The sequence below is a fragment of the Lemur catta genome, chromosome 1 (assembly GCF_020740605.2).
Source record: "Lemur catta isolate mLemCat1 chromosome 1, mLemCat1.pri, whole genome shotgun sequence".
Lineage (NCBI taxonomy): Eukaryota > Metazoa > Chordata > Mammalia > Primates > Lemuridae > Lemur > Lemur catta.
The window spans coordinates 189,274,999-189,288,215 of NC_059128.1; the positions used below are offsets into that span (position 1 = coordinate 189,274,999).

Consider the following 13,217-nt stretch of genomic DNA (forward strand, 5'->3'; position numbering starts at 1 on the left):
TATTTAGAAACTAATTGGAGAAATGTGACTTGTTACTACAGAAAAACAGTAGGAGACAACTGGGGAAATATGAAATGTTACTACAGTTAAGTTGAAATGAAAATAGTTCTTTTTAGACATTTTTTAAAAAGAGCAATGCAAGGACTAGTGGTGATGAAAAACACACTAATATGTTTGCTTACCTCTTCAATGAATGCAGGAATTGATTGTAAAGAGGAGAGTAGTCTGAGGACAAGTGTTTCAAAGAAGCTGGAGTTTTTTAGGAAGAGGAGGTCATGTGGTCTATGAACACCATGAATGGGGAGTCAGGAAGATATCTAACCCACTTCCAGACCCAGTGATATGTGGCATATAGAAGAAAAATACCCCTATTTGAGAAGGCTGTAGGAGAAAGCGTCGTCTCAGGAATCAGCTGTTTTTAATTAGAACAAAAATGTAAAGCATGATTTTAGTGAAAGGGCTGGGCTTTGCCTGCAGGGCCACAGCTGTATGACTGCAGGTGTGTACTGCACAACTCTAGGGCTATGTGAATGGCGTCTCTGGGATTGAGCAGGTCGTGACCGTACGTAGGTGGGGTCCTGTGACTCTCTCTCCAAATTTCCTAGGCCTACAACTACACATATGAAGCAGTTGGCTGTGGCTTTTTTAGATCTCCTTTCAGGAAGGAGAGAAAGGAACTACCTCACACATCCCCATCCTTTGCTTTCAAGCAGAGACCTGGATCTGGTCCCTCTTCTCACTTAAGTACTTCTAGTTCCCTTAGCTAGCAAGGGGGAACTGCCTTTGCCTACCTGCTTTGGAACTGAAGCAGGCCAGAGACTTCACTTCACATTTTGAATTTTTATTGTGTTTCTGGTCTACAGAAACGTTTACCTTGTTTTTGAGTCCAGATAACTCTTTTTTTTAAAAAATGTATTTAATATGTTATTGATCTTTTTGGAGCCAAAAGTATGTCTCTTCCTTCCCTGTATGAACTTATGACACCATCTTCACCAGAAGTCTGAGCTCTCAGAGGCTTTTTTTAAAGATCCAAAATGCCATCTTCTTCTAGAAACATTTTAAAGCTAATGGAATGATATAAAACTTTTAAGAGAAGTTACATGTTAGTGTCCTTATAGCAATATGATATCCACTCAAACAAACTATTAATACAGGTTTAGGAAAATTCAGTATTTAAAAATCCAATTGTATAGGCCTCTACCATTATTCAAATTATAAGTAGATTTCTTAAAATCTGCATTTGACTAAAGCTTCACATGGGTGAATGCCCCCTCCTGTCTTTTTTTTTTTTTTTTTTTTTTTTTTTTTCATAAATCTGGCACACTAGAACCAAACCAGAATAAAACATCCCAGCCATAATAACAAAACTAAAGACACTCTGGTAGTTGCTGTTTATAGTTTCAAAACTATGGCGAATCCCACATCAGAAATGTTCTGTGCTGAATTTTAAAACTCACCCATTACTCTCTTCAATTCAGGGCAGCTCGAGGATTAATATCCTAATACTTGTATCACCTAATACTACCTGAGCACAATATTTAGACTCCTCAGTTTGACATAAGTACAAAAATTATCTGCACATTTCCAAAACACTCTTTTAATCCTGTACAAGCTATAGTCTCATAATCACAGCAGTAGCTACCATTTATTTTGTTTTATACGTACTAGCTAATTTCATCCTCAGAATTACTCTATTATTAGTGCTTATCTTTACAAAACATAAAGTGACTAAGAATCAGATACTCTTGAACTTTAAAACCCAAATCTATACACCATGCTAAAGTTACAGTGGCAGGAAAGAAAAAAGGTAAGCTTTAGACCCTAGAAATGCCTCATCCCTTGCACTTGCACTCATCTAGGCACTTCCTCTAAAAAGACATCAACTATCTCTTTTGGAAAGAATTATCCACTGGGATGCATCCTGGAGGCAAGGGGCAAATTAAGTCACTCCAGACTATTCTGTCACTGAGGTCCAGGGAGACTGTAGGGCAACAGCAACTGCCAAGTCAAAGTGTAGACTTGACAATCATGACTCAACATGATCTCTGGTTTACGGGTTAATGAAACACAAATCAACCAAAAGCCAACTAAGCTTCTAAGGAAATTGTAAAAGTCTGAACCAGGCAGACAAAAAAATCACGATTGTTCAGTCCCTACTGACCCCACCTCACAACAAAAGAAAGTGGGCTGCCAAAAAGCCCAGTTCTCAGAAAGGGTATCCTCCTAAATGTCTAGGGAAATCTTCCCAGAAAAGCAAACTAGAGATGCCAAATTGGCCAAGCAATTAACTCTATTGCTAAGAAAGAGAGTTCTCAAGATATTCCTGGCCAGCTGGATTTTAGCTATGGATCAGTAATCACTGTGTGTTGTTGTCCCTTCTTCCATTTTCTAAACTCTTTTCATTGCAGCCACCCTGTTTTTCCTTCACGATTGTAAATTGGGAACATGGGGAAGCAGAGGGGAGAGGAGAACTAAAATTCACATTTATTTATAGTTTTCCAGACCAGAGACTTAGAGCTAGATGTAATAACTGGGCAAGTCTAGGTTAGCTTCTTTTAGGGAGAGGATGGGTCTGTTTTCAATCACATATGAATAGCTGCATGAGTTAAGTAGTGCATTTCTGAATTATACACATATGAATAAGGGTATGTATGTGTGGTAGGCAGCTTAGAAGGCAGTTCCCAATGATCCCCACCTCCTGGTATTCATACCCTTGTGTAAATCTCTCCCCTTAAGTGTGGATTGGACCTAGTAACTTGCTTCTAGTGAATAGAATATGGCAAAAGTGATGAGATGTCACTTCTGACCTCAGGTTATAAAAAACTTGCCTGCGCTCTCTCTGGCCCTTCTCACTTACTTGCTCTGATAAAGAAAGCCGCCAAGTTGTAAGCTGCCCTATAGAGAGGCCACGTACAAGGAACTGAAGGGGGCCTCCAGCCACCAAGAAACTGAGGCCTGCAGTCCAAAAGACCTTGGTGAACTGAATCCTGCCAACAACCACATCAGCGTGAAAGCAAATCCTCCCCCACTTGAGCCTTTAGTTGAAACTGAAGCCCTGGGCAACACCTTGACTGCAGCCTTGAGAGACTGTGAGACAGAGGACTCAGCTAGGCTGTGCCTGTATTCCTGACCCACAGAAACTGAGAAATAATAAATGTTGCTATTTCAAGCCACTAAGTTTTGGGGTGATTTATTATGCAGCAATAAGTAACTAATACTGTTACTCTGGCTGCTAAACAGCCAAAGAAAAAACTATAGTGCATATCTATCATTTTTTGTCTGTCCAAAATCAAATGATATCTTTTCTGGTAAATACACATTGATTTTCCTTTGGGAAACCATTCCTTCCATTGTTCTCAGTAAGGAGTTCAGACAGGGTTGTCTCATCTTACCTAGCCTCTTCCCTGACTAAATATACTTGACCCAGGCTTAGCAAGTGAGAGCCAAGGCTGAGACTTCTGCTGGAACCACTAGGGGAAAAAAAGCACTCTTTCTAAAGAACTTAAAAGTTGAGAGGATGTCAGCCAGGAGCTAACAAGGCCACAAAATGGAGATAGACTTTCTGAAAATAAAACTAATTACAAAGAAAATGAGAGTCAAAACAAAGGACAGTCCAGGAAGGAGAAGTGATTAAGTCTTGTTGACACTGTTTGAGCTTGAAACAATGATGCCTCATGTCAGTCTCTCTCCTGACTTCACATGAATCAATACATTTTTTTCCTTCATTTTTCACCTTAAATTAATTTGAGTCGAATTTATGAAAAAAAAAAGAAAAAAAGATTTTCAAGGTACTAAACTAGGAAGTTGAAGACAATAGGGACCAAATCTGTCTTACTCACTTCTGTATTCGCCATTGCTCAGCCCAATGCCCGGCAAGTAAGGATCACTCAATAAATATTCACTGAATGAATGAGTAAAATCATGCTAAGAAAACACACTGAATAGGCCCAACTAGCAAAAATGCAATCAAATGTTTATAATTACTAACAGAGTAAAATCTCTTTAAAAAAATAAAAAGTGTTCTAGTTCTAAAACTTTGAAAAATTAATTACAAAAATTATTTTAAGTACAAAGATAATTTCGATTAGATAAGCCATTTAAAAACTCCCACAGTTCATTTTATCTTAAATAAAAATGCTCTAATTGCTAGGATGATTCCTTTTTATTATGAAAGAAAAATTCTTTCTAGATATATTCTCATCTTGGGCCATTTTTGTAGTTAAGGCTAGTACTTATTTTAGCAATACTACATTAGCTAGCTCCCATAATATGATAATGATTATGCCCCAAATCAATTGGTTAGAACTTACAATGTATTCTTTACCATAGACACAATGCCACATATAAACAAGGTTTTAATTCTTAGGATTATTAGGAGAAATATATATTTACACCATCATCTAGATCCAACCATTCATTTATAGGAAATACAGAGACAGGAGCATGTCAAACCACACCAACCGAATACAATCGGCAAAGTCCAGACCGTGAGAAACTTCTACTGGACAAACAATTTGGTTTCTTCAATAAATAAGCTGCGAGGGGAAGATATAGAGGTGGAAGGGAAACCTACAGACTAAAACAGACTTAAAAGACACATCAATCAATTGCAACCACGTAAACCATTTTGGATCCTGATTCAAACAAACAAACTTTTAAAATTGTGACATGTAGGAGACAACTGGAAATTTGAACATTTAGTGGATGTTTGACAATGTTAAGGAATTATCATTATTCATTAGGTGTGACAATAGTATTGCAGTTACATAAAAACAAAGAGTCCTTATCTTTTAGCTGTATATACTAAAATTTTTACTGATAAAAGAAAATGTCTGAATTTCCTTTAAAATAATTGGGGAAAGGGAAAGTAGATAGATATAGACATGGGTAGGGCAGTCTTGATCATAAATTGATGATTATAGGGGCTAGATGATGAGTACATGGAGATTCATTATACTACTCTGTATATGTTTTAGATTCTCCAAATAAAAAGCATTAAAAAATTAAAATAAGTAAACAAATAAAAAGTATAATATACCTAATTATTATGACTCCAGTGACAATATTATCCAAATTTTAAAAATCTGGATACTTGGGCTAACAAAATATTTGAATATACCTGCCCAAGAAATCACTTGATTATATGCTTCCAAATTTTTGTAGTAATTACAATAATATGAATTAAGAATACTGAAGAACTGATACAGACAGAAGAGGAGGAGGAAGAAGGTAGAGTCCCCCTTTCTCTGGCAGAGGATTTCCATTGGCACATTGTCTTTAGCTTCCTCCTGGTACCTTTCCTCAACTAATTTTTAATATATTTGTCAAGCACTTACTATATGCAAGGTGCTAGGCTAGAGGCCCTATAGGAGAGACAAAGATGAGCGATGAGGGTACCCTGTGCCCCCAAGAAGCTTACAACTGAGTATACCCCTCCTGCAGATGTTCTCTGACCTGTAAAACATTTCCCCCATCTCCCACTGACACATGCCAACCTTCTTGTATTAATCTAGAAAGTATTTCACTTCAAAATTACGTTTTTCTTCTGATGGGGTTGAGGATACACTATCCCAAAATATGGCATCATGGCATGTTGAATATTTTAAGCTGAAGGAATTTAAGAAAACAGGAGAAGCAAGAAGGTCACTCTGGCCTTCTATTGCCCTTCTCCCCTAAAGCAGGTCATAAAACCCAGGAAGGATTTTCTGACCTTCCTCTTAAGCAGGTCAGAAGACCTCATATGAGAAGTGCCCTCCGCATACCTAGAGGAACGAATATTCTTATTTCTGAAGACACAGGGGCAGAGAAGAATCTAAACAAACAAGCTTTGCCAAGTTTCCCCCAGCTTGTTACCATTAGATCATACCTTTTTGCCCTGTTACAGTTCTCCACAACTGTCTACTCTTCATCAAACCTATCATAAAAGTATACAGGTTTAACCTTTCCTTAGGGTCTTCATTTCCTTATGAAGGCTCCTGTGTCATATGACATTTATATTAAATCAATTTGTGTTTTTGTCTTGTTAATCTGTCTTTTGTTATAGCCACGAACCTAGGATGAATGGAAGAAAACATATTTTTCCTTCTCTACACTTCCTAACTTCCCATGAGAACTTCCTACCATTTTCCCATTTTGACTTACCTTAGGTGATTTGTAAAAGGAAAATTTTAAAAAATCACATTAAATAAATTCATCCAATTATAAATGAGGAAAACAAGTGAACTGTGTCAGTAACTGGCAGGTCAGCTCTGCCTTAGAGTCAGCACTAAGAGTTAAATAAATCTAATGTGCTCCTCTTTGTCACAGCTTCTTCTGTCCTTTCTTAAGTGAATCCACATATTCTCAAAATGTTTCAAATTTCACTAACCCTGTCCTAAGCCCACAACCGAAGTACCTTAAGGCATTCAGGTTCTGTTTCAGTGAAAAGTTCTTACCTTGTGTTATGAAAAAGTGACTAATGGCATAGTTAAAATATTTCTAATGTGGCTGAATTCTTATAAAGTTGACTAAATATAATTAATGAAGATAATTCCATATTCTGTATAATGAACCAATGTGAAAAGAAGCAGTTTTAATCAAACTTGGAACATAATTATACCTGCATAGTCCTTCTTTTAGTTAGCGTAACTTGAAAATTTTTCCACTCCCAACGTTGCTCCACCACATGTGCAAAAACAACATGTCCATTTCCACAGGCTCCAGCGATCTGAGTGCCATCGACTGACCATGCAATATTAAATATGCTGCCAGTGTTGGGTTTTTCTAAAGTATATGACCACTGGGGAAGAAAAAGAAAAAATTGATTTATTGAAAAAAAGTTAAAGAAATTTAAAATTGGGCACATAACATACTAAGATAATTTTTAAAAGAATGTCTTTATTCTGGAATTATAAAAAAATTTTCTTAATTAAATTATAGTTTACTGAACAGAAGATACAGACATAATTCTTCAAGTACATAGAATAACATGATAAAACAGTGTATGAAATCTCTCAAGAACTGCAAAAAAGCCACATCATTTCAATTTCCATTATTACTTTTAAGTAATAATACTGCACAGGTAAACACAAAGATGCTGTAGAAAAAAACAAAAACAGCTTACTTTTAATTCTTAAGGCTTTATATAGTCTATCTAAAGATTTCTGATTACAGTATTTCAAGAATGGCACTAAAAATTGAAACTAAATACACAATGTAACTAAAATATCTGATATACATTCTAAATCAGGAAAGTATAGGTAAATGAATCTATTTTTTTCTTTTTTTTCCAGAATGCAGCACCTCTTCTAGCACCTATCTGAGAAAGTTATCTAGCAATATCAGTAAGTATCATATAGGACAAAAAAGATTCTTGTGTGTATAAATAAGATAATAAGAAAAAAAAACTTTTTGATAAATGGTTTATATGCATTTTCTTTCTCTCTTTCTTTCTTTTTTTTAATTTTTTTTTGAGACAGAGTCTCACTCTGTTGCCCAGGCTAGAGTGCCGTGGCATCAGCTTAGCTCACAGCAACCTCAAACTCCTGGGCTCAAGCAATCCTCCTGCCTCAGCCTCCCGAGTAGCTGGGACTACAGGCATGCGTCACCATGCCCGGCTAATTTTTCTATATATATTTTTAGCTGTCCAGATAATTTCTTTCTATTTTTAGTAGAGACAGGGTCTCGCTCTTGCTCAGGCTGGTGCATTTTCTTTCATTTTTCAGATGTAACATAGGTATTTGCTAGAAGGATGATTAATTTATTTGACTAAACTTATATATATAATCTCTTTCCATTCTTCTAAACTTACAGCCTATAGTCAATTAAGTCTTTTTTTTGTTTGTTTTGGAAAGAGAGCCTTCTGGCTAGAGTACGGTGGTGTCATCGTAGGTCAGTGCAACCTCAAATTCATGGGCTCAAGTGATCCTCCTGCCTCAGCCTCCCAAGTAGCTGGGACTACAGGCACCACCACACCCTGCTAACTTTTTTTCTATTTTTTGTAGATACCAGGTCTCATTCTTGCTCAAGCTGGTCTTGAACTACTGAGCTCGAGCGAACTGAACCTCCCCACCCTCCGGCCTCAGCCTCCCAGAGTGCTAGGATTACAGGCGTGAGCCACCATGCCTGGCTTCAATAAAGTCTTGATTTGTTGTTGTTCTTGACTGGATATATATATATGTATTTTTTGTTTTATTTTTTTTTCCAGAAATATTTGTTATTAGCTAAGCTATGGGCTTACTGTGACAACAAATTTGGAGGAAATGGAAAACTACAGAAAAAGATTTACTGATTCATACTACTATAAAACAAGATTTTAAATTCCCAATAAAAGTTCATGCATATGATAAAAATACTGAATGACTGACTCTCTGTCCACTCATTGACATTTTTCTCCAACGTCCCCCACCCCTTTTGAACTCCTAGCTTTTGCTTAATGGTTTAAGTAAAAGGCCTAATAATAATGTTATCAAGGAGGAGATAATGAACAAATCATAAACTTTGCTTCATAAGCAGTATGAAAATATTAGAAGCTTCTCTGAAATTAAGAATAAATTCAAAAAAGAATACATACGTTTAAAGCCATCTTTTAAAAAATATTAATAAGTATAGAAGACTAGGAACTTCAAAGATACAAATAATCTGCATCTGGCAAAAAATGAAATTAAATCATTTGTGTTTGACAAACAGGATTTATAAAATACCACATGACTACCTTTTACATAAAGATTAAAAATGGCTGATAGAGACAAATGACGCTCTATTTATTAATACATAGTATCAAATGGTTTGGACCAGGCTTCTGGCACATTTCTATTCCATTCTAAATCTAGTCTATTCTCATGGTGTAGAGGTAACAGAAATCTTATTTTAAATTATATTTTTAAACCATAGATTCATATTTTTTAAACTATAATAGTCCCCAGTTAGCCATAGGGATATATGTTTCAAGTCCCCCAGTGGATACCTAAAACCACGGATAGTACCAAACTCAATAAATATTTAATACTATGTTTTTCCTATACATACATACCTATGTTAAAGTTTAATTTATAAATTTGGCACAATAAGAGATTAACAACAACTAATAAAATGGAACAATTTTTAACTTATAGTTCAATAGATTTTGGAGTAAAAATAAAATAATTATAACAATATACTATAATTCCAAGTTATGTGAATGTGGTCTATCTCTGACTACTTCTGGAATTTTCCATTTAATATAATATTTTCAGACTGTGGTTGATAAGGATAACTGAAACTGTAGAAAGTGAAACTGTAGAAAGAGAAACTGAGTACTGTATGTATTTTAAAGTATGGTTTTAAAACACCTGAAGAACCAAAATTCATATTTTGTATTTCCTGACCTACACTGGGAATCAGTCTTTTCTCAGTGAGCTCTGGTTCATTTTATGATAATGTAGAACATGGTATTAAGAGTAAGCCCACATGAGCTGGGATGCTCACAACTACTGAGTTGAGCATTGCTTTTCTAGGCCTTTATAGTGGACAAAACTAGGACATTTTTACAAGATAAATACAACATGAATTCAAACTGATACTTTCAATTCAAACCCAGGAACTATGGGAATTTTTACTTATCCTCACCAATCTTACCTCAGCATCTCCTTTCGCTTAGCCAAAAATTCCATTTCTTAAGAGCACCAATATAGATACTTAGATTAGTTTTACTTACTTTTGAGTTTTAAGATTTACTTTCTAAAAATTTAATTTTTTAATAATTATGTAAAATATTTAAATGGTTCCAAGTCAAATTTACAAGAAAAAAACATAGAAAACAAAGTATAGTCAAATAAATCTAACTTCTATCCCTATTCTCTCCCTATTCCCTCCCTCCCTCTGTAGATAACTATTTTTTTATTTTATGTTTTATCCTTACATCTTTTTTCATATATGCACTTGCATTTACCTAAGAAAGAGGTAGTGACAAAAAAATGTACGTGTGTGTGTGTGTGTGTGTGTGTGTGTGTGTGTATCTCTAACAATATGTCCCAGAGATCATCTGTTGTAGTACATGGAGATGTATATTCCTATATATAATAGCTATTGATAGTATGATCAATATGTTTTACCTTAGGCCTGACTTTCAGATAGCCTTTTATAAGTGGTCTGTTTTATTTGCTTTTCTTCTCTGTTGAAATATATTTTCGTCTTCAGGAAAGTTTCCATTTTTAATCTAATGATTACCTTTATGCCAATCACTTTTATAAAAATACTCTATCCCCATGCCACACATTTTGGGGGGCAATTTTCCATTGGTTCTCTACTATAAGCAATGTGAAAATTAGGAGACAGCCTTCCCCCTTCCCTTTTCCTCATATCTGATTTTAAGTAATATCATTTTATTACCAATTAATGACGATAGGGCAGTCAGCAAGTTAATTCTATTTTTCATACTTTTCTCTTTATTCCCCTAATTTTGCAATGTTGGAGCCTATAGCCAATAGTACATATTAGATTGTATCCTCCATAGACATCATTTTGTTCTAGTTCTGCAGATAAATAGATATCTAGTGCTTATAATCAGTCTTTATTTTACTATGTCCTTAGTCATATTGTTTATCTGAAACTAGTTTTCCAGTAAATTCCTCAAAAGCACTCATGAGAGCAACATTCCTTGAGTTCTCACGTTTATAACAGTTTGCTTATAACCTTTATACTTAAAGGTAAAAATGGCTGTATATAAAATCTTTGGCTCATCTTTTCTTTGAACATTCTATGTTAACCTCTTGCCTTCAGGCATAAAGTATTGCTATCAAAGTCTGATGGAATTCTGGTTTTCTTCTTCATGAATAACTTGGTATTTTCCTTGGATGTCCAATGATTTTTTTTTCTCTAAATTCTGACAGTTTTATTAGCATATTTCTGGGTGTTGGCCATTTGGGTCAATTTTCTTAGTTATCTGGTATACCTTTTCAACATCCATGTCAAATCTCTTCTGTTGAAGAAATCTGTCTCGAATGGTAGCTTTTAGTATTTGTTCTGTTCATTGCTTTGGGCTTCTCCTGTGAACATGCCTATTATATATACTTTGGATCTTCTCTATCCTTTCTGTCAAAACTTTTTATATCTTGAGACTTCAGATTCCAAATGGCAGTGTAGATGCAAGCTGGCTTTAATAGCCCCCTCACAGAAAAACCAAAAACACATATATAGTGCTGAGATTATCACCAGCAATATTCCAGAACTCAAATATGAGGAGGAGACAGTTCTCAGAGCCACAAGGAAGTAAAAAACTCTAAGCAGATGGTAAGAGAATCAAACTTCCAGATCTGTGATGTTCCCTCCCCCGAACCTGCCCAGCACCAAGTGCACAGAAAATTTTCTCCAACTCAGTTTCGATACTGGAAAAAGTGAGATCAAAGTGGACAACCAGCTTCCCCACCATCTTGCGTTCCCCATTAGGAGACCTGTCCTTCCCTCAACTCAGGGGAAGCATCCTGAGTGCCCGCAGGGAGAAATATCCTGAGGACAGCCAGAGACAAAGGAGGGAGGAAGGACTACCATTTCCTACCCTGGAAACTCAGTTCTGTAACTTGGCTAAAGGAGATGCCAAATCAGAGTGGCTTTTCAGCAGCACCACATTGTAGGAGCTTCATTCCACAATTCCTTTGGGCACAAACTTCTAGCCAGCCTTCCCTTACTACGGGAATATCCCTTTTAGGACCTCCCCCCCTCAGGACGGGCAGCACTTTGTTAGAATCGAGGAAAACCTGGGCTTAAGGCGCCACCTAGTGCCAAAAAGGAGGCAGTAACCTAGTGGGAAAAAGGAAAGAAAATAGTTAAATCACAAAGAATCTCTAAGCAAACATATCCAACACAATTAAAAACACACAAACACACACCAAAAAAGCCAGACAAGAAAGACTGTAATAAATAAATAATTCTTCAATATAAAGACATAGATGTATATCCATAAGAAACAACAGCAAATAGGGAAACCTGACCTCCCCAAACCAACCAAACAAGGGACAAATGACTGACCCTAACAAGAAGGCAATATGTAAATTCTCTGACCAAGAATTTAAAATTGCAATTTAAGGAAACTCAGTCATTTCCAAGATAACACAGAAAAGCAACTGAGATTTATCAGAGTTCCACCTCACACCAGGGGGTAAAAAAAGTAAATTTATCAAAGAAATTGAACAAAAAGATTGAAAGTTTTAAAAAATCAAACAGGAATCTTGGAACTGAGAAATGCATTTGCTAAACTGAAAAATTCCTTAGAGGCTCTCAGCAGCAGAACAGATTGAGCAGAGGAAAGAATCAGTGATCTTAAAGACAGGCTATTTGAAAGACACAGTCAGAGGAGAAAAAATAGAAAGTAACAAACATCACCTATAAAATAAAAAATTACCTCAAAAAACCAAATCTAAAAATTATTCATGCTCAAAAGGGAATTGAACAAGAGCAAGGAGTAGGTAGCTTATTCAAACAAATAATAATAGAAAACTTTCCAAAACTTGAGAAAGGTATAAATATCCAAGTACAGGAAGGTTAAAGAACACCAAACAGATTCAACCCAAGTAAGACTACCTCAAGGCATATAATAATCAAACTCCCAAAGGTAAACACAGCATGAGAAAAGAAACAAATAACATATAAAGGAGCTCCAATTCATCTGGCAACAGACATCTCAACAGAAACCATGCAGGCCAGGAAGGAGCAGAACAACATGTTCAAAGTGCTGAAAGAAAAAAAAAACTATCATCCAAGAATACTGTAACCACAGAAACTATCCTTCAAAAACTATCCTTACAATATGAAGAAAACCTTTCCCAGAAAAACAAAAGCTGAGAGAATTCATCACCACCAGACCCATCTTATAAGAAATGCTAAAGGGAATTCAATCTCAAAGAAAAAAACACTAACATGCAAAAAGAAGACATTTGAAAGTATTAAAACCATGGGTAAAATTAAGTACACAGACAAACCCAGAATACTCTAGTACTGTAATTGTGGTATGCAATCCACTCATAACTCTAGTATAAAGCCCCAAAAACAAATTTTGGAGTTTGTGGGGATAGAATGTCACCTATTTTTGTTGGAGTTGTCTGTGAGTTTTTGGTTATGTCTCCTTATATTCTGTTTTATGGAAAATTTGGGAGGACTCAAAAACTAAAATTAGGCCGCTATACCTAGCAACATGGATAAATCTCAGAGACATATGATCGAGTAGAAAAAGTCAGACACAAAGTGTATGATTCTGTTTAAATAAG

General features: G+C 35.7%; 1 protein-coding gene across 1 annotated transcript in view; it reads right to left on the bottom strand.

The window, feature by feature from the left end:
* IFT80 (intraflagellar transport 80) overlaps positions 1–13,217 on the bottom strand; it is a 131,792-nt gene that overhangs the window by 47,470 nt on the left and 71,105 nt on the right. The window contains exon 9 of the mRNA XM_045539561.1: positions 6,599–6,778. Coding sequence (XP_045395517.1) covers positions 6,599–6,778 — 180 coding nt within the window. The remainder of the gene's footprint in view (positions 1–6,598; positions 6,779–13,217) is intronic.